Source organism: Globicephala melas, chromosome 11, assembly GCF_963455315.2.
Source record: "Globicephala melas chromosome 11, mGloMel1.2, whole genome shotgun sequence".
NCBI classification, from domain to species: Eukaryota; Metazoa; Chordata; class Mammalia; order Artiodactyla; family Delphinidae; genus Globicephala; species Globicephala melas.
Genome location: NC_083324.2, coordinates 47,334,999 through 47,362,799, shown reverse-complemented (window position 1 = coordinate 47,362,799; position 27,801 = coordinate 47,334,999). Strand labels below are relative to the sequence as shown.

The 27,801-nt window shown below is 53.1% G+C and overlaps 1 protein-coding gene across 1 annotated transcript; it reads left to right on the top strand.

Annotated features, from left to right (window-relative positions):
- Positions 1–27,801, top strand: ACVR2B (activin A receptor type 2B). Its single transcript, XM_030830193.2, has 11 exons — positions 1–62; positions 18,063–18,270; positions 18,580–18,689; positions 18,843–18,994; positions 19,077–19,220; positions 19,718–19,861; positions 20,187–20,335; positions 21,775–21,889; positions 22,530–22,668; positions 22,762–22,892; positions 24,473–27,801. Exons 1-11 carry the CDS (start codon positions 11–13, stop codon positions 24,665–24,667), a joined length of 1,539 nt encoding a protein of 512 aa, XP_030686053.1. The 5' UTR covers positions 1–10; the 3' UTR covers positions 24,668–27,801.

Genomic DNA, 27,801 nt, shown 5'->3' with positions numbered 1-27,801 from the left:
GCCGCGGAACATGACGGCGCCCTGGGCGGCCCTCGCCCTCCTCTGGGGATCGCTGTGCGCCGGTAAGGACGGGGCGCGGCGTGGGGGGCGCGGGGCGGCTTCTGGCGCCGTGCGGTGTTTACCAACAAAGGGCGGGCCCGCGGCCTCCTCGCCTCACCACCTGCACCCAGCTTGCATCTCCCGGGGCGGGGACGGGGGGCGCGCGGGGCGCCCTGCTAGCTGATCTTGGGGGGATGATCTTGCCTGTGCGGCGGCCTGCGGGGCTCCGGTTCGCGGAGGCGACCCCAGGGTCGGGGTTCAGGCTACACAGGTGCGTGGAACCGAGGGAGAGTGAGAGAAAATCCCAAGCATGAGGAAGGTGGTCAAGCGGGGCAGGCAGATCTAATACGGGGGGTAGCGGGACTGTAGGTGCAGCAGCGGCTGGGGGCAGGATTGCTTGACCCTCAGAGCCACTAGGTGTAGCGAAGCGACGCGGGCCGCTTCACACAGCCCGGAGGAGTCACTTGCACCCCATCCCACCAGCGTCTGCGTGGTATTCCCCCGGAGGCGCGCCGTTGGCGCCAGCTCCTACCTGCGCCCGCTTTCCCTGCGGCGCCCGGGGACGCGAGGTGCGGCCACCCCGAGGGACTGCTTTGTTTTGGACTCCTGGGAGGGGAGGTGGGGCGAGAAGACAAACCAACAGGTCCCTATTCGTTCTGGCCACCGGGAAGCACGTGGCGGGGGTGGGTGACCCTCGCGGCCAGCGCTCGGCTCGCGTGAGGGTGTTTGAGGGTGTGTGGTTGCGGGTGTATAAAGCGGAGTTCCGCCGGGAGACCGCTTTTCCCCCAGGCCGAAGCACTGATTTTCCTCTTCTAGCGGTGCTGGGACGCGCCCTGCTCCAGTGTGCGCGCAGGGACGGGCTCCGCGCTCGGCTTCGGACGGCTCCGGGTAGCCCTGGGAAGCGTGGGGAGCCGCGCATTAAAGCTCCAGGGAGAAGCCCGGGGCGGTCTCAGAGGCCGGTGTGCTGCAGCCCGGGAGCCTGGTCCTGCGCGTCTTTGTTCCCAGCCCCCATTAGACATGCAGCGCGGGTCCCCAGACGCCCGCGGTGGCAGCAGCGTAGAGTCTGGGAAACCCGCGAAGGGCGGGGCCGGGCGTGCAGGGGCGGGGCTGGGATCCCCCGGCTGCTGAGTGGGTGGGGAACGCGCATCTCCAGCTCATCCCCACTCCCACTCTACGCGCCTCCTTTGCAGTGTAGCGGGGTTTAGCTGTCGGCACCGAAGGCAAGTGAGTTCTCCGAGTGGGGCTTTGGAGCTCCGTAGCCTGAGTGCAGGGACCAAAGGATAGAGACCCCTTAGTGGTACCTGGGCACAATATGGAAAGGGTGTCATGGATCTTTTGGAGACATTTCCTTTGTCGTAGATGCCGAGAGTTGGTGGTGTTGAACCTGTTCCTTTCTCTGCCTTTTAAGTGCTGCTTTGAGCTGCTTTTCCCCAAGAATGAGATCTCTGAAGTGAAAGGAAGGCATTGGCCTCTAGAGGGAAGGGCTGCAGCCTGACGACTTACTAGGCACGCAGCAGCTCACCTGACTGTCTGTGGATCCCTCCTGTAGGTGCTGGGCTTTTCCAAGACCATGTCTGCAGAGGGGGCCTCCTCCCAGGACAAGGACAGCCTCAGACCAAAACCCTCTCCCTAATTATCGCTGTCTGGCTTGGCCAGTCTCAGGTCCCTCCCTGATTATGCGGGCCAGGGCCAGGGTGGGATTGGACCCCTGGAAGGACTGTATTTCCCTCCTCTTCCCTGGCTTGGGCAGTGCTCAGCAGTGCATCTTGCAACATGGGGCAGCCAGAGTTAGGACAGAGTCCACCAACCTGTGTTCCTGCCCTGGAGGAAAGTGGGGGTCACTGGGTGTTTCGAGTGGTGACACCAGCCAGTCCTTTGGTCGCCACTGCCCTGACTTGTGAAGAACTATGGGAAGAGCCTCGACAAGCCCAGGTGGGAGCAGAGCTGACCCTCCTGTTCCTTTGACTTCCTTGATACCCTTCCTTCAAGTTCCTGGCTTGCTGTTTAGAAGTACCACCACTCCCTGCAGCACACAGTGCCCTTGTAGAAGGAGGATCTAGAAAAGCACTGTCCAACGGAAATATAGTGTGAACCACACATATAACTTTAAATTTTTCTGGTATTTATGTTAATAAAAGGAAAAAGAAACAGGTGTGTCTTAGTCTCCTTGGGCTGACTGTGTGACTTAAACAACAACTTATTTTCTCACAGTCTGGAGGCTGGAAGTCTGAGGTCAGTGTGCCAGCATGGTCAGGTTTTGGTGAGGGTCCTCTTCCTGGCTTGCAGATGGCTGCCTTCTCACTGCATCCTCACATGGGCTTACCTGGTGCTTGGGGTGGGGAGGTGGGGGGTTTGTGGGTTTTTTTTTTCCTCTTCCACTAACCCCATCATGGGGGCTGCACCCTCATGAACCAGTCTAACCCTTTGCAAAGGTCCCGTCTCCAAATACCATCGCATTGGGCATTAGGGTTTCAACGTACGAATTTTGAGGGGACGCATTCAGTCCGTGACAAGGTCAAATTAACTTTAATGGTATATTTTATTTAACCTAATGTATATAAAATAATCGTTTCAACTTGTAATCAGTATTAAAACAGACATTCTCCAGTTTTTGTACTGTCATAAAAATCCACTCTGTATTTTATACTTACAGAGCATCCCAATTCAGACTTTGCACATCTCAGATGCTCAGTTGTCTCGTTTGGCTAGTGGCTACCGTATTGGATGGTGCAGGCCTAAAAGAAGAGGCAGAATTGATGCTGCAATAATGGTCCAGGGTACTTGTTACAAGATCAGTGTTAGTTAGTTTTGCACGTCTTCTGTATTCTGTGCCTGGCCCAGTGTCCTTGGGAAACAAGTCATCTGGCTCTTGCCTTGCAGTGGATATCTCAGACACACATCTGTGTATCCCGCAAGAACTCCTGACATCTGTCTCTGTACTTGAGGTTTAGATCAGGGCCTGTGGGTTGGAGAGTGTTCTGAGTGAAATGTCAGGAGCCGCTGGCTGGGGAGGAGGACCTGATTCCCGTCTGTCACATTGGGAAGTGCAGGCCTTGACTGCTCCAAGCTGTCCTCATAGGTGGGCTTCTCTCTGACTCAAAGATACTGTCCATTTCCTCAGGGGAGAAGTGTGTGTGGAATGAGTGAAGTGACCCTCAGGCCCAGTGTAGTGGTAGGTGTCAAGGACACGGACCACAGAGTCATGGGCTGTTGGTGCTCTTCCCCAGGGAAGGGTGTCCTCTGCTACCTGTCCTTGTACCTGCTAAGAATTCCAGACTCTGCCCTGTCTGGCTGGCTGGGCTGCCCTTTGGGAGGAGTGGGCACCCTCCTCAGCTCTTAGAGATGCTTCCAAGGTAGATGAGGTAAGAAACTCACCCAGACTCCCTGGCTCTCCACCTGGGTGAGGACATAAGATCTGGAACCCCATGGCCTCCCACAGCTTGGGTGGGCTGCTGTGGTGCACTGCTCTGCAGGGTCTTTCTGGGCATCTCAATTCCCAAATAGCACCTGGACTTCCCCTGGCGCTTCGCCTAAGGAACCTCCTTTCTAGGGAGCCCAGTGAAGAGTGCCCGTCCTACACCATGGGCCCCTTTGAGAATCTCATGAAAGCTGTGGACCCTTCCCCCGCAGAAAACAAATGCAAATAAGAAAGAGAACCCACGTGAGAGTATGTACATACGTTGTCCACACTCGCTGTTTGTACTGATACCAGCTAATTATGGCCCCCTGGATTGGACTCCGTGAAGGCCTGTCTGCCCTGGCTGCCCTGCCCATTGTACCAGTCCTGGCCGGGGGCTATGCACTGGGCAAGTTCCCACACTGCTGCCTCCACCTACCCTGTTCTAGCCACTGGGCATGACTTCTTTACTTCTGCCTTTTGTGACCCTGCCCAGTGTTCACATGCCACCCCTGATCCACCCCCCACCCCCACCCCTTCCTTCAGGAAGCCCTCCCCTGAGTGCCTGTGTACTGCTACCTGGGAGCTTAGGGTAGTGCAAGTGAGGACCAAGAGACATCAGGTCAGAGTTTAGATCTACTTGCAGATACTGACCTGTTACCAGGGCCTGGGATCTGGGGGCTTAGGTCGGGGGGAGCTGGTCTGGGTAATACTTTTGAGAATGACACTGGGTAGACAGCCCTCAGGCAGGATCCTGGCTGGGTAGACCTCATTTTAGAGCAGCGTTTCTAAACCTTGACACTGTTGACAGTTTGGACCCCATGATTCTTTGTTGTGTGTGTGTGGGGGGGGTGGAGGGCATCTTGTGCATTGTAGGATGTTTAGCAGTATCCCTTGGCCTCTACCCGCTAAATGCTAGTAGCACTTCCAATCGCGAAAACCGAAAATGCTCTGAGTGGAGGGGGCACAGATCACCTGATTGAGAACCTGATCTAGAATGTTCTCATGCCTTTAAAGGGACAGAGAGTTGTGGGCGGTGGGGTTAATGGCTAATACCACCCCCCGTCGCACACCGCCCCCCCCATCGGATTCAGGGTGGGAGGTTGGATTCTCAAAACCTAGGAGATTCCTGCTTCAGCCTCAGGGTTTGGTTCGAACTCGTGGTTTGGGAGTCCTGCTGGCCACCGAGGAAAGAATCCTGGCGTCCTTGAGTTTTCTCAGAAGTGGTTCGGGTTTCAGGGAGGCGGCGATTGTGGGTGGCCGGGCAGCCTGCCTGCCGCCCCCGCCCACCACCCTGACCGCGCCGCCAGGTTTGCAGCGCGCGCCTCGCCCGAGGGGCCGGGGCCTCTGCGCCGCGCGGCGCCCCTGTGCGCGCACCTGGCAGCCGACGTGGGCCTAGCGGAGCGCCGGGCATGCCCTCCCCGGCGAGCCCAGCAAGCGGGCTGGCTGCCGGGCGCCCTGGGGAGGCGGCGCCGCCCTGGGCCTGGAGCTCCGAGCCCGTGGACCCTGGGGCGGGGGCGCCACCTCTCCCCAAAGGTACGGGTGCGCGGCTCCACCCTGGCCGCGGGGAGGTGCGGTAGACTGCACCCGCACCGCGCGGGCCCAGACCCCGGGGTTGATCTCTACCGGCGCCTGTTGGTTGTGCTTGGCAGGCTGGCAGCCCGTGTTTGTCCTCCGCTCCTCCCCCCACCTACTCGTGGCTCGGCTGGGGAGCTTTATGGGGTCTCCTCTCTGTTCTTGAACTCGGCAAAACACAGCTTGCTGAACTGGCAACGGATTACAGACGCTTCTTAGAGTAGGAGGAAGCACTCCCAAAGCTTCAGTTTCCAAGTTCTCCATGTCGCTGGTGTGTGAAGTGCTTATTTTAAAGGTTTTTTGTTTGTTTGTTTGTTTGCTGGGGTTGAGACTCTGCTTCCATCTCTTGGAGTCTCTCCAAAGTGGACTTTGTTGCCATCTCAGGATTCTTTATTTTTTTCCCCTTCCCTTCCATTCTGTCACCTGTTCTTTGTTCCGGAATAGACACCCACCCCCTTGTTTGGGACTTCCTTTTTGGCCTTTCTCCACCAGACTCAGAGGCCTGCCATCCCAGCCCCAGAGGTGCCTGGTCCTTGAGGTCCTGGTGGTGCTGCTCCTGGAGGCCTAGGTTGTTGGGTGGGGGCGGGGATGGGGGAGAATAGAGTCCGCTGCCCTCTTTTGAGTCTGTTTTTAAAGTTTCTCAGTGCTGTTTTTGTCTGAGACAATGGTAGGTACTGGAAACCAACTGGTAATGCAGGCCGAGGTTGTTTGGGGGTCAGCTGTGCCTCCCCTGGCCCAGGATCAGTCATGGCTTCCCGCATTTGGACAGCCCCATGCCTTGCCCTGGTTATCCCAGTCTGGCTGTACACATACATGCGCCTTTTTCAAACTCTCTCAGGGACTGGCAGCCCTAGCTGGGTGTTTTCATTCATGGGCACGTGATTGCTGGGACTGGGGGTTGGAAAGGAAGCCTGCCCCAGTGGGCGCATGTGAGTCCTCCTCTCAGGGGCCTTCTAGGGGCTGGGCCTGCCACTCAGTGGGACTTCTCCTCTGCCTGGTTTCTGGGCTGGAGCTGAGGCGTTCTGTGGGGTGAGCGCATGTTCTTGTTTGCAAACGTTTCTCTACCGACTATTTCAGTTCCACTCTGACAACCAAGGAGGCTAAAATTAGTTCCGGGGAAGGAAAAGGAAGGCTGCTTGGAAACCCAAGCCCTTGGCTGGAGGATGGAGGAGGCTGCTTCCTGGGGCTTGGGCCCAGCATTTCGGAAGATGTGACCAGACAGCTGTTGTCTGTCCATCTGAGGAGAGGGAGGGGCCCCTGCTTACCTCCTAGACCTGAACCAGTGAAAACAGGAGGCTGACTTGGAAGCTGACGCTCTTGAGTGTTGATGCCAGGATGTTTTTTCCTTCTGGCTTGCAGTGGTGCCCAGTGTTTTTAGGTATGAGGACAATGCCTCTTAATGTCCAGTGTCATTGACAGTCCTCCTTCCCCCTTCCCCCTCATTGATTCAGAAAGCATGCATGAGTTCTCAGAGCCTTGGGCTGGCAATCATGGGTTAAGAAACCCTTACTTTATATCCTGTTTGGGAATTTCCTTTTTACCCAAGTTTTACATTCCCTTCAGGTGCTCACAAGCCAGGCAGACCAGGGCCTTTCTTGGAACTGCTGGCTTGGGTGGGAGTGTGGGTGGGAATTGGAGGAGAGCCCTGTGGTCCAGGCCTCATAAGTAGAGCCCTTTGTGCCCTGAGGGCAGAGGAGATCAGGGTTCATCTGCAGCTGGGGCTTAGAAAATAGAGGGGCAGAGAAGTTAGGTGAATTCTGGTTTCCCTTCCCACCTGGCTGGCCCCTCCTGTGAACCCGCTACCTGAGAGTGGGTCCTGCAGGACTACGTGGGGGAGGAGAGCCAGGGCAATGCGGTCCTGTCTCCCCTACCCTGAAAAACCCCTCCCAAGTCTGCCCTCATCCAGGGGTCTCCTGGTTAGCCACCCTGACATACAGTTGAGTGGTGGTCACATTGGCCATAACTTCTTTTCCCATTTAAAATTTTATTAATTTTTAGTTTTACAAGTAATACATACGGATTCAGTTGCAGAAATTTAGATATTACAGATAAAACCGGGGTGTCTTTTACCAGCCTGGTCCGCCATCTGAGTCCTCCTCCAGAAGTGAGCCTTCTCAGGTTGGTAGATATCTTCTAGACGTTTGACATATGTATCTATAGAAGTACTTAGAGAAATAAAGCTTTTTTTTTTTAACCTAAAATGGTATTACTCTTTTTCAAATACTTAGCTGAAATATAAAATATGTATAGGATAGCGTAATTATCATAAGTGACATCTTGAGGAATTTTCACAAACTGAATATGCTGATATAATCAGCATTCAGATCGAGAATCAGAAATTTACTGCCCTCTCCCCAAGCAAGCCCTCTCTTGCTCCATTCCAGTCTCTACCCCTAAACCCCTAAGGGTAACCACTATCCCGACTTCTAACAACATATGTTATTTTGGCCTGTCATTGTGCTTTAAATGAATGGAACGTTACAGGATGAACTGCTTTATGTCCATCTTTTGCTCACCATGTTTTGTGACTTGCGTCCGTGTTCTCGCATGTCATGGCCTTTTTCTTTTAGCTGTGCCGTGCGGCATGTGGGATCTTAGTTCCCCCAACCAGAGGTTGAACCCATGAACCCTGCATTGGAAGTGCAGAGTCTTAACCACTGGACTGCCAGGGAAGTCCCTGTCATGGCTTTTTAAACTCAGAGATCTGTTCTGGCAATCTTGTTAATGTATATGGATCTACCTCAGTCTTTTTATTTATTTATTTACTTTTATTTATTTATTTTTGGCCCGCTGGGTCTTCATTGCTGCTCTTGGACTTCCTCTAGTTGCGGTGAGCGGGGGCTACTCTTCGTTGCGGTGCACTGGCTTCTCATTGCCGTGGCTTCTCTTGTTGCGGAGCACAGGCTCTAGGCACGTGGGCTAAAGTAGTTGTGGCATGTGGGCTTCAGTAGTTGTGGCTCACGGGCTCTAGAGCTCAGGCTCAGTAGTTGTGGCGCATGGGCTTAGTTGCTTCGCAGCATGTGGGATCTTCCCGGACCAGGGCTCGAACCCATGTCCCCTGCATTGGTAGGCGGATTCTTAACCACTGTGCCGCCAGGGAAGCCCCAGGACATGTGTATTTTAAATTTTGATAGATATCGAGAAACGATTATACATGGTTATACTGTGTCTTGGTGGTGGTGGTGATGGTGGTGGTGTGTGTGTCCTGTGTAATGTTAGATTATAGAGGTTGGAAATAGCCCACCTGATGAAGGGTGCCCGGACAGGGAGGGTGCTCACTTCCACTGACCTGGTATCTCAGGAGCGCCAGAGAGGCTGCTTCCCATGTCTGAGGCTCCTGGTTACCGTGCCGACAAAGGGGAGGTGGCAGTGGACTAGCCAGGATATGGTCTGGGTTTGGGGTGGTTGTGCATGTGTGTGTCTGTGTGTGCTCACTAGCTAGGCTCCATGCTGCCTCCACCTCTCAGAGAGACTGAGGCTCTTGCCGAAGGTGGTGGGGAGCAGGGCTATACTGGTGCACCCTGTGTGTTTGACAGGCTCTGGGCATGGAGGGATCCTGAAGTCACGTGTGATGATAATGGTGGTAGGAGGTATGGGAGAAACTTGTAAAAGGATTATTTTAGAGTCTGGTGAGAGGCTTTTCACACCAGAACGGGTTCTGGTGAGCTTCAATTCCTGGCTGAGTGTGTGCCGCGTTTCCTCGCACGATCTTCTGCCTTAACTGGCTGAAGAATTAAAGAAGACAATTTGAGACGACTTGTTCTCCAAAGCCCCTGCTTTCCTAGTCCCTTCTTCAGCATGCTCTCTACTCTTTCACTACCATTTTACTGGGATTCCTTGTGTGAGCTCCCATGTCAGGCCCTGCTCGTCGAGTTAGGTGGAAGTGGGTTAAGGGTACTGTTTCCAGTGTAAATGATGTCCCAGTCAGCTTTCCCACATGGTACAGGTGATGTGCACTGTCTGTGTATTAATCGGCTCAGGCTTCTATACCATGGAATACCACGGACTGGGTGGCTTAAACAACAGAAATTAGTTTTCACAGTTCTGGAGGCTTGAAGTCCAAGACCAAGTTGCTGTCAGGATTGGTTCTTGGTGAGTCCTTTCTCCTTGGCTTGCGGATAGCTGCCTTCTTGCTGTGTCCTCACACAGCCTTCTCTCTGGGTGTCTACACTCCTGGTGTCTCTTCTTCTTCTCTATAAGGACATCGGTCTTGTTGGGTTAGGGCCCCACGCATATGGCCTTAATTGACCTTAATTGCCTCTTTAGAGACCTTATTTCCTAGGACAGTCACATCGGTGGTTATGAATTTTGGAGGGGGACACAATTCAGTTCCTAAGGGTCTGAAATAATAAAGTTGGTAGAAAGTGAATTTTCCTCTTGAATTACACTTTGGAATGGAAGTTACTTTTTTCAGGACTCTGCTTTGGGGTCAGTGTTCTTCTCAGTTGACACTTTCTATGGGTAGTCTTATCTCTACACTGGTATCTCAGTTGTTGTGTTTGTGTAGAGGTATCCCCTTTGGGTACTATATATGGTCCTGAAAATATATCTAAAACCTGGGTTAAAAGTAGTTATGGAAATTTCCTCTTTTGATGATCAGGACCAACCCTCTTTCTGAAAGCACCTGAAAAGATGGACAAACTGAGAAAACATCTCTGGTTGAAAGCATTGTACAGCTATCTCTCAATGCTGAGACCTACTAGGCCAGGATATGTGTGAGAAAAGAGGGCTTGGGTGGTGACTTTTACATTTGACTCTGTCTTCAGTTGCATACGGGCACCTGAAAAGCTGAGCCTTGCATTTGATAGCCTTGGGCTAGGAAGACAGGAATTGGAGTTCTAAAGAGAGCCCCTCTATAGTGAGCCCCTCTTTTTGGGTTGGGACCCCAAAGATGTAGAGGTGAGGGGGAGGCAAAAGAAGACAAACTCTAAAGTGGACTGAAGATGTGAGATGGTAGAAATCATGTTGCTTCTCAGCTTTCTCCACAGCCAGATTAGGAGTCTGTGTGATCAGTGGCCACTTGTTATATTTGCTTTCCAACTTCAGAACTTCATTTCTGTGGTGCTTTCCCGTTCTTTTTGTCCTTAAAAACCTTTTCTTTGCTGCGGTTTTAGTGGGGCTACAGGAGAGAGCAAAAATAGCATTTGTGTATAATCCTTGCCCTTTACCTGGAAGCTCTCTCACCACTGTCCTTCAGGAATGATGGGCCCTGGAGAAAGGCAAGTGTTTCAGAGAATGGCCCTGGACCCACACCTTGTTCCGTGGATGGTGCCAAGGAATTGTTTACAAAGTTCGAGGTTGGAAGTGACTTGAGGTGACCTAGCTTGATTCCTTGTTCCTAGGCTGATAGAGCTCCTTTCGTCACCCTTGGAGATGGCTCTTGAACTTCCATTTCTGGCAATAATAGTGAACAAAACAGCTGAAAAACCTCTTCATACAAGACACATAGAAATGCTGGTTAAAGTATAACAAATATCCTTTTTACTTTTTTTTTTTTTTTTTTGCGGTATGCGCACCTCTCACTGTTGTGGCCTCTCCCGTTGCGGAGCACAGGCTCCGGACGTGCAGGCTCAGCGGCCATGGTTCACAGGCCCAGCCGCTCCGCGGTGTGTGGGATCCTCCCGGACCGGGGCACGAACCCGTGTCCCCTGCATCGGCAGGCAGACTCTCAACCACTGCGCCACCAGGGAAGCCCCAAATATCCTTTTTAAATGTATATGCATGATTGCATGTATAACAAAGTAAGGGACAAGCGAGAGTGGGCTGGAAGCTAGAGCTGTACTGCTTCACTGGTTAAAGCTGCTTTTTCCTGGGGGACTTTGCCTCTCTCCATAATTTAGAGATGTGGGTTTAGTAGCAGTGTGTGAGGCACAGGAGATAAGATGTGGAATTGAGACTGAGGCTCTCACATGATAAGACTTCCACAGCATTATTCATTCAGTGAAAGTATGGACTAGAGGGAACATTCTTTTGCTGATAAAGGGAATAGATAATAAAATTGTTGGTTGGTGGGGGGTGGGTAGTTTCACTTGAGAATTTGTAACCATAGATCTGTGCTTCCATGAGCTTGGAGTTGGAGTATATACCATCTGTGTTTCCTGGGAGTTAAGTAATTAAAGTGATTCCAGATTGGTAATGTCCTAGAGAATTTGGCAGAATTTGGCAGAAGCAAAAATATAAATTATCTCTGGAAGTTTGCCCCCTCAAACTTGGCTTCACTTTTTATTCCCACAGAAAAGGCCCCCACTGAACACAAGCGTATCCAAAAACAGAATCCAAAATTCTAAAACACACAGGGAAACAAGATACCATGAGTGAAATCATCAAAAGTAACAAGTGGCAGAAATAGATGTTCAGGAAGTTAAATTATGGAATTAGAAGTGAGGGATTTGGAAGTATGACAAAGAACAGAAGTATCAAAATTGACCAAGAAGGTTTTTTAAAAAATAAAACTTCTAGGGACTTTCCTGGTGGCGCAGTGGATAGGAATCTGCCAGCCAGTGCAGGGGACCTGGGTTCGATCCCTATCCGGGAAGATCCCACATTTTACAGAGCAACAAAGCCTGTGAGCCACAACTACTGAGCCTGCGTGCCACAACTACTGAAGCCTGTGTGCCCTAGAGCCTGTGCTCTGCAGCAAGAGATGCCACCACAGTGAGAAGCCTGCACACTGCAAAGAAGAGTAGCCCCCACTCGCCACATGCACAGCAATGGAGACCCAATGCAGCCAGAAAAAAAAAATATAGAACTTCTAGAAATAAGAAAATAGATTAATTGAATTTATAAATTAAATAGAAGAACTAAACAGCAGATTAGACCCAGCTAAAGAGAAAATTAATGAATTGGAAGTTAGACCTGTGGAATTATCTGTAATGGTGCTTAGACACAGAATTGAAAATTGTGAAAGCAGAGTTAAGAGACTGGGAATGGTCTGATACTTGTAATAGGAATTTCAGAATCATAGAATAGGGAGATGGCAATATTCAAATTGATAAAAGCCAAGAATTTTTCAGGCTTGATGAAAGACATGAATCATCAGATTAAAAGCATATTCTTCCAAGCAGTACAAAGAAATTTAAACATGGACTTAGACACATAGCTCATAGTGAAACTGCAAGAAGCAGATCTAAGAAAGCAGCCAGAGGGAAAAGATAGAGTATGTACAAAGTTAAACTAATAGTAGACGTTTCAGCAATAATGATGGAAGCCAGAAGACAGTGGAATAATATTTTCAAAATGCTGAGAGAAAATAACTCAACCTAAAAGTTTATGTTCTTCTAAACTGTCAGTGAGGAAAAAGAACAAACTAACATTTTCGGAAAGATGAACAAAGGCTTCTGTACCAAAAGATCTTTACTGAAGGAAGATGTTCGTCAGGAAGGACAGTGGTCCTAGAAGGAAGAGTGGAGCTCTTCCTTCTAGGAAGGGTGAGCAGGCAAGCTGGAGAATGTATGGACTAATAAGAAAATGCTGGGCTTCCCTGGTGGCGCAGTGGTTAAGAATCCGCCTGCCAATGCAGGGGACACGGGTTCGAGCCCTGGTCTGGGAAGATCCTACATGCCATGGAGCAACTAAGCCCGTGCACCACAACTACTGAGCCTGCGCTCTAGAGCCCGCGAGCCACAACTACTGAGCCTGTGTGCCACAACTACTGAAGCCCGCACGCCTAGAGCCCGTGCTCTGCAACAAGAGAAGCCACCGCAATGAGAAGCCCGTGCATTGCAACGAAGAGTAGCCCCTGCTCACTGCAACCAGAGAAAAGCCTGCTCGCAGCAACAGAGACTCAATGCAGCCAAAAATAAAATAAAATTAAATTAAAAAAAAAAAGAAAATGCTGACTTTATAAAACACAGATAATATCTGCTTTGGGAGGCGGATAAGAAGAACAACTGATTAAATGTGGAACACAGATATTATGTTAAACTAATTTAAGTTGGAAGGAGGTAATTGGAGTTAGAACAATTAAGTTCTAATGAGGGATGGAAAAGATGTTGATTAACTTCAGGCTTTTAGCATAAATGTACATATTAAAACTTAAAGGCTAGCTTATAATAGGATAGAAATAGGGTACATTACTTCCAGACCAGAAGTGGCTGAAATAATGGAATTTAAAAAGATAATCCAAGGTGGTAGCAGTAGAGAAAAAACAAATTTAAACATAGTGGTAATCATAAATGTAACAGGAGTCAATTCTAGGATCAAAGACAGTGTTAGATTGAGTTGGGATAAAAAAAGATACAGAAAGATTTAAAATAAAAGTTGGAAAAAGATAAACTGGGAAAATACTACAAGAAATGTCATATAGCTATGCTAGTGTCACATAAAGTAGACTTTCTGGCAAAGAGCAAACAAATAAATGAAGGGGGTTACTATGTAGGAAGAAAAGTTTTATTGGAATCTGTAAAAACTTTCTATAACCCAAAGGAAAAGCAGCCCAGCAGAAAAATGGGGATGGGTGCGAACAGGCAGTTCTCAGAAGGGGCTGATGAACACAAACATGATCACTCTCACAAGCAGTCAGGAAATGTGGATCAAAACCATGATGTATGATTTCACCCTGACCGGGTGAGCACACATCGGGCTGACGGTGTGGCTCAGGGGGCCTGGAGTCGGTTGGGCACATAAATTGGTACATCCACTTGGGAGAACAGTGTGACTGTATCCAGTGAGTTGGAGATGCTCATCCTTATGTCCCATATCTCTAACGTGTGGCTGTATTTCCTAGAGAAATGCACGCTCGTGGGCACCAGAAAACATGCAAAAGAGGATTCAGGAGGGTTCACAGAGGCAGTGCTTAAGTCAGTAAATGTTGTAAATGACCTAAACGTCCAACAGGAGGATGGACACTTAGTTTGTGGTCAGGCCATACAGGGGACTGTTCTGTAGCACTGAGAATAAAGGCGTCACAGAGCATGTAAAGGGCATGTACTCTAGAGCCAGGCTGCCTGGTTTCAAAACCTGGTTTTGACACTTAATAAATAACTTGGGTAGAGTTATCCTCTTGTGTGAAAGAAGTTCAAAGAAACGTAGGCATGTTTAGGATTCTTTTCTGCCTCTTGTATGTATGTGCCATTCCACCCTTGCGTGTCCACACACACGTGTGTGTGTGTGTCTGTCTGTCTGTCTCTCTCGTGCTCTAGCCCTCCCCTTCGCCCACCCCCCCACCTCCATTTAGGTTCCCTTGATTCCCCCCCCCCCACCCCCGCCACGGGCCATCCTCACTCTGGTCGTGGGAAGATGGTGAAGATGCTCCTGTGTGGATTGGGGGAGGTGGAGGCATAAACTTGGATACAGACACTGTGGCAGGGAGCCCTCACCTTCAGGACCCTTGGCTCCTCTGGAGGAACCTGCGGGGACAGCAGGTGTTCAGCTGACGGCTGGGCCCCCTGAGGGGGCAGGGCTGGGGAGCCTGAAGCAGGGCCTCCCGGGAAGAAAGCCTGGCCGCTGTGTGTGTGGGGCTGCCCCTCCTCTCTGGGCAGACCTGGGTGCTGGACCATGAGGGAGAAGGCTAGGCTCGCCTTGCGCGGCCCCCTCTCGGGCGTGGTGGCTCCTGGGGGGGTGCGCTGGTGCAAGGGGCCTGAGGTGGACGTGGTGGCGGCTGGCACCGCATTCTCACCACTCTACAGTGTAGGTGGGCTGTGCCCACAGGGAGGCGGGGGCTGCCGAGGGGCCTCCAGGAGCCAGGGGCAGGGTGCAGTGGCCCACTGGCTACTGGGGTCCGCGCTACCTCTGGGAGTTGTTGGCTGAGCTAGATGCACCCCAAGGCCAGAGCTCGGGGGACCCCAGGGGAGGCGTGTCCCCTCTAGCTCCAAACCCTCCCACCAAGGCTCTGCCTCACCTCTTCATCCCTCTTCCTCTCCCTACTGGATTTTCCCCTTGTCTCCCCAGTGCAAGTCGGGTACATCCAAAGTCAGCTGGCCTGGGAAATGGACCTCAAGTGTCAAAGCCCATCATTTAGGTTCATCCCGCTCCTGGAATGTGGGTTCTGAGTAGAATCTGCATATAGTCTTTCTTTTGGTGGTGGTGTGTGTCCAGGAGCGGGGTTTCTCTGTTCTCCCTGGACTGGGGGCTAAGGGAGCACTGGGGGCATCTTTCTGCCGAGGTGTAGGCCCCTTGGAACATAAGCGCTGCCTGCTGGGGACACTGACGCTGGTATACCTGCTTCCTTTGGAGGCTGCCGGTTGGCTTGGCTGGTGCTCAGGGGTAGAGTGAGCCCCTTGCCCAGGCGTCTGGGGGGAGGTTCCCCACAGGGCTCTGAGGCAGCACGTGAGAGGGATGGGTGAGTGGGCTGGGATGGGGGAGCCTCCTCTGCAGGGGGCCCCGGCTCTGTGAGTGTGGGCAGGAACCCTGTGTCTGTTAAAAGGCGGAGGCAGCCTTGTGGTTGGAGTGTTGCCAGAGGCTATAAATAGCTGAGTGTGTGCAGAAGCAGAGTGCCAGGGAGGAGGGGGAATCCCTCTCCAGCTGGCAGCAGAGTCTGGGTGTGGTGAGGGGGGCATGGAGTCTCCCAGTCTCCCCTGGTCCCCCTGGGGCTCTGAATGCAAAGCTCTTTCAGGTTGGGTATGCACACTCCCAGCCTGACAGGGCAGGGAGCTTGTGCTGTGATGAAGTGGCAAGGCAGCAGGGCGTGTCAGGCTCTAATGTAACAGCCAGTGTGCCAGGCATTGTGCTAACCAGCATTAAAATGCATTAACTCATCTCGCTCTTGGAACAGCCAAGGAAGTAGGTTCTGTTATCATCCCCTTTTCATGAGTGGGGAAACGGAGGCACGGGGTGGCTGGATCACTTGCCAGTAAGCATCAGAACCAGGACTTGAATGGGGTCATGGGCACCTTTTGTTTCCAGTTGGTCTGTAGGAGGATCTTGTCAGGTGGGGGTCCAGTGTCATCCTGAACCCTTGGGTCCTACCTGGAGCCTTGAGCTTTGGACTTCCCAGCCCTGACCACCTGGGTCCTGGCCACACGTTAGTGGCCAGAGGGGTCTCTGCCTGATCAGCAGCTTGGAGAGAGGAGCTGGGCCAGCCTTGGGCCATTCCTGATGTCTGCTGGCCTCTCTTGTTCGGGCTCCTTGCCTTATACAGGGGGTGGGGGCTTGTTGTCTGAGTGGAGATGGAAGCTCCCCTGAGGACCCTAGGGCTTGGGCTGCAGGCTGAGGCCACCCCTCCTGTTTTCCCCTCCCTTCAGAATCCTGCTGTAGCCAGGAGATAACTCTGTCCTTCTGTCCTTCTGTCTGGTCCTTCCTTCCTTCATACATCCATCCATCTGTCCGGTCTGTGTCTGGAACTGGTTCTAGTACTCAAGACAGTCAAGGCTTCTGCAGTTAAAGCATCAGCTTTGCAGTCCTGTGGGGGAAGCCTGACATTTAAAAAGCAGTTGTCAAGCACATTTGTAATGATTTGTCTCTTTCTTTCTTTTTTTAAAAATTATTTCTTCTTTAAATTTTTGTCTGTGTTGGGTCTTCGTTGCTGCGTGTGGGCTCTCTCTAGCTGCGGCGAGCAGGGGCCACTCTTCGTTGTGCTGTGCGGGCTTCTCATCACGGTGGTCTCTCCCGTTGGGGAGCATGGTCTCCAGGTGCACAGGCTTCAGCAGTTGTGGCTCGCGGGCTCTAGAGCGCAGGCTCAGTTGTTGTGGCGCACAGGCTTAGTTGCTCAGCAGCATGTGGGATCTTCCCCGACCAGGGATCAAACCCGTGTCCCCTGCATTGGCAGGCAGATTCCCAACCACTGCGCCGCCAGCGAAGTCTCTGTTTTGTTTCTTACATGAGTGTTCATTATGTTATTTTCTCTGGGAAGTTATCTTTGGTTACATTATTTTTACACTTCTTGAATGTCTGAAATAATCCTTTAAACAACAACAGGCAATTAGTCAAGGGTGATAAATTAGGTGATGGAGGAAGCACAAAGGCCTGTGGAAGTAGAGAGAGAAGAGCCAAAATATAAAGGAGAAAGTTGTGAGCGTCTTGCAGCCAGAGGTGATAACTTGTGCTAAGCCCAGAAGCCCAGCTTGGGGGTCTGCCCCACAGGTCAGGTCTCCTGGGACCCCTACTAGAATTGCTGCTGTGGATGCAGTGGGCCCCCTGAGCCCTCCGGACTGGGGGCTTTGCAGAGCACAGCCGCCGAATGCTGCTGCAGGTGGGCAGGAGCCTGTGGGCATTGTCGGCGTCAGCCTCGGCCCTGCGGCTGGTGCTCACTTAGCCTTTGGTCTCCGAGGTCCACCCCATCCCATCAGCCCTGTTTCTCACTAGTGGAGCTACTCTGAGACAAGGCAGAGACAGCGGCAGGAACCTGCCCTTCTAGTTTCTCAGACGTGGTCCCAGAGGTCTGCATCAGAACCACCCGAGACAGAGGGGGTTGGTTAAAGACATAGATCCAAGGACTTCCCTAGTGGCGCAGTGGTTAAGACTCCGCGCTCCCAATGCAGGGGGCCCGGGTTCGATCCTTGGTCAGGGAACTACATCCCACATGCATGCCGCAACTTAGAGTTTTCATGCCACAGCTGAGGAGGCTGCCTGCCGCAACTAAGACCCGGCACAACCAAATAAATAAATTAAATGAATAAAAAAAAAAAACCGTAGATCCTGCCCCCACTCCAAATGGATGGGTCTGGGCAGGGCCCAGGAATATGCATTCTTTAAAAAATTATTTGGTTGGGCAGGGTCTTAGTTGCGGCAGGCAGGCTCCTTAGTTGCAGCACGTGGGCTCCTTAGTTGTGGCATGTGAACTCTTGGTTGCGGAATGCATGTGGGATCTTGTTCCCTGACCAGGGATCGAACCAGGGCCGCCTGCACTGGGAGTGCGGAGTCTTAGCCACTGAGCCACGAGGGACATCCCAGGGATATGTATTTTTAGCACCACCCTCCCGCCCCACCCGGATGACACAGTGATTCTGACCATGCCCTGGGGTTTTGAGGCCCCCTCCATTCATTGCTGTTGCTGCAGGGAAGCAGCCCCCCTCCCACCCAGGAGCCCCCCACTGTGCATCTGGCTGTCAGTCTGGCCCCCTGCCTCCCTCGTGGGCCTGGGGCTACTCGGCAGCAGCTCTCTCCCCCGCCACAGGTTCCGGTCGCGGGGAGGCCGAGACGCGGGAGTGCATCTACTACAACGCCAACTGGGAGCTAGAGCGCACCAACCAGAGCGGCCTGGAGCGCTGCGAGGGCGAGCAGGACAAGCGGCTGCACTGCTACGCCTCCTGGCGCAACAGCTCAGGCACCATTGAGCTCGTCAAGAAGGGCTGCTGGCTGGACGATTTCAACTGCTACGACAGGTGCCAGTGTCCCTGGGGCTGGGTGTCTGGAGCTGAGGCGGGGACACACGGGCTCTCGTGACAGCCTGGGCGAGCAGGGGTGGTGCTGGGTCCCTGCCCCTGTTGCGAGGTCCCCAGGAGGGCTCTGGGTGCATGCCCACCCTCTGTTGTCCCTCCTGACCCTGGGTCCCGCTTTAGGAGAAGTGGGCTCACACTCCCCCTGCCCCCCACCTGGTTCCCTGTGGGGTTCTTTGTGGGGAGGGGTTTGGCTGGGCCACCCCGGGGAGGCTGTCCCTCACCTGAGGAGCGGATGGGAAACTGTTCCTCCAGGCAGGAGTGCGTGGCCACCGAGGAGAACCCCCAGGTGTACTTTTGCTGCTGCGAAGGCAACTTCTGCAACGAGCGCTTCACCCACCTGCCCGAGGCGGGCGGCCCAGAAGGTGAGGGGGGGGAGCGATGTGGGCCGGCCTTGGCCCCCCACCGAACGCTCAGCTCCTCTGTGGGGTGGGGAGTAGCCACAGGGCTCTTTGGTCTGGCCCTGGAGGTGTGCGGGTAGGCGGGCTGTGTGACGCCGGGCTCCGTGTATCCCCCAGTCACGTACGAGCCACCCCCGACAGCCCCTACCCTGCTCACTGTGCTGGCCTACTCGCTGCTGCCCATCGGGGGCCTCTCCCTCATTGTCCTGCTGGCCTTCTGGATGTACCGGCATCGCAAGCCCCCCTATGGCCACGTGGACATCCATGAGGTGAGATGGGGTGGGCTTGGGGCCGGGCAGGGTAGAGGTGGGGAGGCCAAGCCAGATCCTATTAAGCCCTCGATCCCCCCAGGATCCTGGACCTCCACCCCCATCCCCTCTGGTGGGCCTGAAGCCACTGCAGCTGCTGGAGATCAAGGCTCGGGGGCGCTTTGGCTGTGTTTGGAAGGCACAGCTCATGAATGACTTCGTGGCTGTCAAGATCTTCCCACTCCAGGTGCGTGTGTGCCTGCGGGGCCCAAGCTCTCTGCCCCAGGGCAGTCCACGTCGTGTACAGCTGGGATGAGAGAGGTGTGGGCCCCATTGGGGATGGTGACGTTCACCTTGGGCCTAGGGTAGGGCTTTGCAAAACTTTGATTTGCAAAACCTCAATCCAGTCTGGTTTTCAGGGTTTTGTTTTGCCATCAGGTTCTGCTTAGGGGCCCTAGACACCAGGCTACCCCGAGCAGTTGCCTGGGACACTTGGCAAAGCCAGGCCTGCTCTGCTTCTCACTGATTGGGTGGTCCTGGGCTCCTCACTTCTGTCTCTGGACCTCAGTGGCCCCCTTTGTAAATCAGGTGCTGGCCTTGGTGATCTCAGGGGTCACTGTTGGTCTGGGGTCCTGGGCCTGGCTCAGTCCTGCTCCACCTCCCTTACAGAGGCTGAGGTTGGGGTTAGTGGGCAGCTGCAGGGTGGCATGGCTGTGGTGAGGTTCAGCCGCATCCCTGCCTCAGGACAAGCAGTCATGGCAGAGTGAACGGGAGATCTTCAGCACACCTGGCATGAAGCATGAGAATCTGCTGCAGTTCATTGCCGCCGAGAAGCGAGGCTCAAACCTGGAGGTGGAGCTGTGGCTCATCACGGCCTTCCATGACAAGGTGAGCACACCCTGTGGACCCTGCTCCCATGGGAGGTGACCGTGGGCCCCACTGGCCTTCCCCTGAGGTCGCCCGTCATGGGTGTGGACACGAGGGTCTGCAATAAGAACCCCTCGCCCTGGGATCAGTTCTTACTAATGGGAGTAGTGACTTCAGGATTATCACTCTCTGACGACTCCCCCTTCCCAGCCCCTCCTGGCCTCATGAATTCCAGCATCCGGGGGTCGGGGGTGGGAAGCCCAGCCGATGGCCCATGGAGATGGCCCTCCAGGGGCTGGGCTGGATCCTGTCCTCCTGTGCCCAGAGTCTGTGCTGTCCCCTCTAGGGCTCCCTCACGGATTACCTCAAGGGGAACATCATCACATGGAACGAACTGTGTCACGTGGCAGAGACAATGTCAAGAGGCCTCTCATACCTACACGAGGACGTGCCCTGGTGCCGTGGCGAGGGCCACAAACCGTCTATTGCCCACAGGTACCTGGGTTAGCAGTTGCCCTCTCTGCGCTTGACCTGGAGCTGCAGAGAGGGTTGGAGGGTGAGAGCAGGGCCTGGGGGTCTCAGTTTCATAAACGTGGTTAGCTGCTCTGTGGTGTGTCAGAGGCAACCGCACAAAACCCTTTGCCCACCTGACTCTTCCCCTGCCTTCTGCCTGCGTCCCCTGCAGGCTGTGGCCTCGCAAGTCAGTTCTCTGGTGCCCTCCAGTGGCCGCAGGAGGAAGTGCCGACTGCTGACTAACTTTGGAGAGTTGATTTAGCAGGTCTCAAACTTTTTGGTTAGGATCCCTTTACACTCCTGTGGGTTATGGCTGTTGATATTTGCTGTATTAGAGCACACATATTCCATTAACTGTCAGAATGATGACATGTGTGTGTAGCCTCTGGAAAACTCTGTACTCTTGGGAGAATGAGCTTAAAAAAAGGCAAATAACAGATTATTATGAAAAGAATGCTGACCTTGCAGATCCCCTGAAACAGTCTCAGGGATTCACTGGGGTCCTTGGATGGTGCTTTGAGAGCCACTGTGCCACCTCCTCACCACAGTGGCAGGCACTGCTCTAAGCACTTAGAAACACCAAGTCATTTCAGCCTCATTGCTGCCCTGTGAGATAGGTACTGTTTTTCTCTGCCTGTCTTACAGGTGAAGGAACAGTGGCGCAGAGAAGTAGACCTAGTGTAGTGTGGTTCTGTGGCCGTGAGGTAGGGAGTGAGCCTCGAATTCCAGGGTTCAAAGCTGAAGGGCCCCGATGGTAATAACATTAATGACATAGGAGGTTGACTGTATGAAATTGCCATTGTTGTAGGTCAAAAACGGTTGAATGTCGACTCTTCCATATGGTTCCACCTAACGGTAGTGCATAGTAAGTGTGCCAGGGGTGTCCCTAAACATTCGTCCATCGGTTTAGCCCTCACGGCAAGGCTGAGACAGGCGCGGGAAGATTGAGGACCTGCTAGGGAGGGGCCAGGCTGAACGCAACCTCAGCCCCCGCTCCGCTGCTCCCGTAGCGGCTCGAGCCTCGGGGGCCTGCTCGGAACCCAGGCCAGTTCACTGAAACTTCTCTTTTCACTCACATCCCAAATAGTGTAAATTCTTCCCAGGAAACTCACATCCCTGGCTGCTATGCCCCCTCCTCAAGCCCTCTGAGAATGTGAGGGCTGGCCTTCGATGCTGGGCACCGGGCTGGGGTCAGCGTTGCCGCTCTGGTGGGAGTGCAGTTCTGGACTCTCACACCAGTGGAGGGAGGCGTCCTAAAGCTGCCTGCCCGTGTGGCTTCATGGAACTCCACCCTGGCGCAGACCCTGCTCCCCACGGGTGGGATGGCCTGGCCTGGGGTCTCTGGGAATCAAGGTGGGAAGCCAGGAGGAGGGTCAGTTGGACCACATGTTCGACTCTGTCTCAGTCCATTGTCTCCACAGGGACTTTAAGAGCAAGAATGTATTGCTGAAGAGTGACCTCACGGCCGTGCTGGCTGACTTTGGCCTGGCTGTTCGGTTTGAGCCAGGGAAACCTCCGGGGGACACTCATGGGCAGGTGACGAGCCTCAGGGGGTGTGAGACGTGGGGGCACGGGTGGACGCTGCCCTTCTGGTGCTCAGCTGGGAGGGGGCAGGGGTTGCCCCGTGAGCTCAGAGCTGTCTGAGAACTCCAGGAGCAATGCTCTCTTTCACCCGTGGGGAGAGCAAGGCCTGGAGGGTGGTGTGGTTTCCCAGGCCAGCCAGTGAGAAACAGATTTCCCTTCCTCTTTCAGTTGTAATTATTAAACAAGATAAAAATAAGATAAATAAGAGTATACTAAGAATCCAAACCAGAAACCTAGAAAAAGTAACCTAAGGTTAAGCCTAAGCAAATCGTCCTAAAACAACGGCTATTACTGTTTTTAAGTATTCTCCCCCTTCTGCTTTTGGCGTGCGTCTCAGTGAAGTACACATCATCTGTGTAGCCCCTCGTGGTGCTGATGGAGGCAGCAGTTCATGGTAGATTACTGCTGTCTCGAATGACACTTTACAGTCGTCATTACTTCACGACCCCGGGGCCCCCCAGGGATGTGGTGCGTCAGGGACAGCCGTCATTGTTGGTGGCCCTGCTGTGCACACGGCTGTAGCTCCTGTGTCCAGCTGTGAGTGCATTTGTGCGTGGTTGGTGACCGCAGACCCTCCCCTGTCCCCGTGCAGGTGGGCACGCGGCGGTACATGGCCCCTGAGGTGCTCGAGGGAGCCATCAACTTCCAGAGAGACGCCTTTTTGCGCATCGACATGTATGCCATGGGCCTGGTGCTGTGGGAGCTCGTGTCCCGCTGCAAAGCTGCCGATGGTGAGCGGGACGGGAGCCCGGAGCATTCTGGGTGTGTGGGGGGGTGTGGCTGGGCATTAGGGTGACCCTGCCGGGCTCTCTCTCCGCCCCCAGGACCTGTGGACGAGTACATGCTGCCTTTTGAGGAAGAGATTGGCCAGCACCCGTCACTGGAGGAGCTGCAGGAGGTGGTCGTGCACAAGAAGATGCGGCCTGCCATCAAGGATCACTGGCTGAAACACCCGGTGAGGGGCCTGGGGGGCAGAGAGGGCAGCCCCTCCCATGTGTGGCAGGGTCAGAGAGAGGGGCCGCAGGCAGCGGGACAGCCCCTCCGCCCCTGCCTGGTCAGAGGCCACTTGGTGCAGTGCCTCCCTTCCACCAGGGGAGCGTCTGGGGAGGTTAGTGCTCTGCAGGGAGGTGGCTCTGGTTTTGGCCACAGAGAGCGATGGGGCCTGACAGCTCCGTCAGAGCCCTGGTTGCCCCCGTGGAGCACTGGTGCAGTGGAGCCCACTGGCCCTGGGCCTGACACATGTTGGTTGGAATCCTGGATCTGCCGGTCAGTAGCTGGGTAACTTCCGGCAAATTGCTTTATGTCTCTGAGCCTTTGTCTCCTCAGGGTAGTAATAGATTGAAGGAGTTACTGTATATCACCAGGCAGGACACCTATCACATAAGTGCTTAATATGGCTTAGCTCTGTGGCATCTGGGCCCCTCCAGTCTGGAGATACCATACAAAAGACCCCAGCTATGGGCTTCCCTGGTGGCGCAGTGGTTGAGAGTCCGCCTGCCGATGCAGGGGACACGGGTTCGTGCCCCGGTCCGGGAAGATCCCACATGCCGCGAAGCGGCTGGGCCCGTGAGCCATGGCCGCTGAGCCTGCACGTCCGGAGCCTGTGCTCCGCAACGGGAGAGGCCACAACAGCGAGAGGCCCGTGTACCGCAAAAAAAAAAAAAAAAAAAAAAGAGACCCCAGCTATGTAAATCATTACCTTTCTTGGAAGGATATTTGCCTCCAGTTTCATTGAGTCCTTCCCCCTGCTACCCCAGGGTTAATTCAGAAGAGGGACATCCTTGGGGCCAGTGGGAGCTAGCGCTCTCACCATATGGTCTGGGGTCGAGCTGTGGAGGCCAAGTTCAGCTGCCATGCTGCTCCCTGGAGCCCAGAGCCACAAATGGAAAAATCTTAGGCATCAGGAGAGGGAAGCTGGGCCAGGAACTTACCTTCTGCCTCAGACCTCCTCAGTCTCCCAGGGCAGAGAAACTGGGGTTGCCAGTCCAGTTCCCTGATGAGGAGCAGATCCAGAGAGGTCTGAGTGTGTCCTGATGCTGAGCAGGCCGGACTGCTCCTGGGTGTGGGCATTTTGCCCATCCTGCTGCCTTTCCCAGCTGCACACAGTTGGTTCCAGCACAGGGTGTCACGCCACGTTCCCTGGACTCTGGGGAGGTGTCCAGGGCTATGGGGGACAGGGTGGGATGAAGCCTTCCTTTTTTCCCACTGTGACTGCACTTTGGGCCCTTATGTGGTTTAGGCTTGGCGTAATAAGATTTCGTTTGAATATCACTGCTCCGCGGCAGCAGCCATGTCTGCCCCCGGAGGGCCCTGGGTTGCCCTGCTTCCCACGTTGAGGTTCAGTGGACCCTTCGTCAGCGCTGTGGAGGAGGCCCGTGGCCTCAGGCTGGTGACTGTCGGAAGGGGAGTCTCCTTCAGACCCCTGCAGGTGGGCTCGTGGCTCTCCCTGGTCCTCAGGAACATCGTCAGGTTTGCTTGTCCTCAGTGAGGGCCACCGGCAAGGGCATCTGTTTCCTCTCTCCCGCTGGTGTGCAGGGCCTGGCCCAGCTCTGCGTGACCATCGAGGAGTGCTGGGACCACGACGCAGAAGCTCGTCTGTCCGCGGGCTGTGTGGAGGAGCGGGTGTCCCTGATCCGGAGGTCTGTCAATGGCACTACCTCGGACTGTCTTGTCTCCCTGGTGACCTCCGTCACCAATGTGGACCTGCCCCCGAAGGAGTCGAGCATCTAAGCCCAGGACATGAGTGGATCTCCAGACTCAGTGGATCTGAAGAGGAAAGGAAGAAAACAAAGTAGTGTTTTGTTTTGGAAATCCCGTAACACCAACAAACACGCAAAATGCAGCTGCTACTTTACCTTGACTTCTTATTATTATTATAATTATTATTATTATTATTATTAATATTATTTTTTGGATTGGATCAGTTTTTACCAGCACATTGCTCTACTGTATCGCAAACAGCGGACACGTCAGCAGGCGTTGAGGTGCTGAGCTGTGAATGCAGAACCAGCGCCGTGCTGAAGAGCCTCGGCCACCTCCCGCCCTTCGGGGTTCATTTTTCCCTCTTTCTCTTTGTTTGTTGTCTCAGAATCTGTGACACAAAGAAACCCATCTCCTGTCTTAGGAAACTTAATGCTGCAAACTCTACCTAGAGGAACCTTTGAAGACTGTTACATAAGAACACATCTTCCTCAAAAGAGGAGTTTCCCTCTGCCCTCGTCCTCCACCCCCCACCCCCCCGCCTTTTACTGTGTTTTTCTCCCTTTTTAGACAGTGAGTTTAAGAAACAGCAGATGTGTCTTTCACGGATTAACGGGTGTTGTCCTGACCGAGGAAAAACTGGGCTGAGGATGAGGATGGTTTGGACCGGAGTTGGAGGGGAGGACAGAGCTGGGGGTGGGGTTTGGTGCAGAGCTACACTGGACCCGGGCACATTCGGAGCAACATCCTTTGCTATGAGACTACTTCTCAGGTAACCAGGAATCGAGGGGAAGGAGTGTGTGGAGGCCAAGCGTTAACGGCAAGAGCAGGGTTTGGAGAAAGTCTGAAATCAGGTGTGGCTCTGACCCATCTGTTGGCCCTGACCAGTTTTTTCCACTCACTTGGGCTTGGGCATAGGACAGAACATTTTTTCTGCCCTGATTTTAAGGTTAGGTAAGGGTATAAATCATCACGGTTTAGTGAGTACATTCTTCGTAAGACATGATACTGTAAATATCTTTAATGAGGAAAAGTTGAAATATGTACATTGCTTCCTCCTGGAGCAGTTCAGGGAAATGGCCACAGGGGGCGCTCTGCACAGCCAGGGCGGGAGAGTTTCCTGGGTTGGGCCTGCCGAGAAGGCCTGCCCCTCTGGAGACCCCCGGAGTCCTGCAGTGCTGGCTCTGCCCTGTGTGGTGACATTATTGTCCCTTTCTGTGGCTCGTGAACACAGCTTTCTCCAGACCCTTTAAAGAGGTGCATATTCGAAAAACAGTTTCTCTGTTTTGCCATAACCTTGCTCTCGTCAGTGAATGTTCCTAATGCTGCTGTTTCAACATTTGAATTTTTTTTAATTTATGAAACATGCAAATTTTTTAAAAAAACAAAACACACACATCCACACATACACGCTTTGCTATGTGGCTTCCGAGGTTTAAATTTTGAAGAGTAAGAGAATTAAAACTTCACGACCACAGACCACCTCAAACCAGAAATACCTCAGAATTTTCTACTTGTGTAAGTTTTATTATATATTTTATTAGTTGTGTTGTCTTGTAGTAAGTATATTTTAATGTAGGTTGGCTTTTATGACAAGAAAGCTTAAAAGAAATAGAGAAAAAGAGGAAAAGTTGTGAGTCTTCTAGGGAGTGCTACCATTTTTCTTTGATAACGCCCCCTTGTAAATAATTGTCATCAACTGTAGGTTGGCTGTCTGGGCCGAGTCTGGGCATTCATCACTCTTATTTGTGAAGACTTTTCCTTCCCGTTTCTTTAGACCATTTTATTTAAAAACTGGATCTCTTCACCTTGCGGGTAGGCGAGTTGGTGGACGATGGGGAGAGGTTGACTGGCGTGAGAAGGGGAGGGGGAGCCTCCTCCTGAGTTATTTGGAAGTTCAAGTGTTTCCCTCGACTTGATTGGTCATTGTTCAGGATGACAGGTGACCCCACTTTAACTTGGCAAAACTGTAGCCTTTAGACCCACGTGAGGTAATTGTACTCGAGACTTAATTTCTTAAGCACATTGGCAGCAGTGATAGCGGAGTTGAGCTGTAGGCCTCTGGGTCCACACTGCTCGGGGCTGGTCTGTGACGGCACGGCTTGGTGGTGAGGGCTCAGTGCACCGCCACGCGGGGGTTCTGGGCCCCTGGCCCGTGTCCTCCTCTGCGTGTTTGGGCACGGGGTGTGGTAGGAGACGAGTTTGCTTCCCTCTCAGAGCTCAGTTTTTGCTTCATGGGTCAAAATGTGGGCTGGCCAAGGTGGCCACAGGGACAGGTTTTTGTTTTTGTTTTTTGGTAAGTTATTTGTCTTCTGACTTTTCCTTTTTAAGCTATTTTTTGCTGTGGTATTTTTCTTCCCTCGGAATAATTTTTAACAGAAAAACAGGCCTTACAGCAGTTGCTTTTCTTTTCCACTTATGTCTTTCAGAAGCTTTAAAATATTTATTGAAAAGTGCCATATCTGATTTCTCCAGCTTTCTCCTCAGGCAGGGCTGGGAGTCTCTAGTTTTCAACCCTCAGAAGAAACGAACAGAATAAACCAGTAACAAATGTAGCTCATTTACCATAGGCATGATTAGATCCCTGATCCCAGCCCGTGTGGAACACTAAACCCCAGCCTCTGTTTGGTTTTAGATTTCCTCTGGGCAGTTTTTCTTTTGTGTGCTGGCTTGATTCTTCTGGGAGCACGTTTTGGCCCTGCTGTGGGACCTGCGGGGCAGGATGCAGGACGGACACGGCAGGCCTATTGTCTGGGGACGCTCCCTCTTTGCTGACCCAGTGCTCAGCCACTGTCACTCCCTTTGGGGCCTTGGCACCAGAATGAAGTGTCCAGAGATGGCCCCATGGGGTGTGGCCGGGCAGAAGGCTTCCGGCGGCCCTTTCCCCGCGTGCTAGGCTGAGTGTCCCTGACTGCTCGTGGCCAGGAGGTGGGCATCTCTCTCCCGGGCATGCTGCTGGGGCCTGGGTGGGTCTTCCGCCTCTGATAAAGTTAGGTTTACTTAGGTTTACTGTCATGTCTTCTTCTCCGGGGAGTCAGCCATCCAGAGCTCCGATTTGTGTCGATGGGGTTGGGGGCCTCTGCCTGTGCTCTTCTTCACAAAGATTTGTAGCCTCCACTTCCGGAGATCTCAGATCACTGCTACATTCCGCCGCCCCCCCCCCC

Excerpts from the sequence above, each read along its gene's own strand:
- ACVR2B (XM_030830193.2), top strand. The coding sequence starts at position 11 with ATGACGGCGCCCTGGGCGGCCCTCGCCCTCCTCTGGGGATCGCTGTGC. Across the intron at positions 63-18,062 it reads CTGGGGATCGCTGTGCGCCG|GTTCCGGTCGCGGGGAGGCC; the intron begins GTAAGGACGGGG and ends CCCCCGCCACAG. Across the intron at positions 18,995-19,076 it reads GCCACGTGGACATCCATGAG|GATCCTGGACCTCCACCCCC; the intron begins GTGAGATGGGGT and ends CGATCCCCCCAG.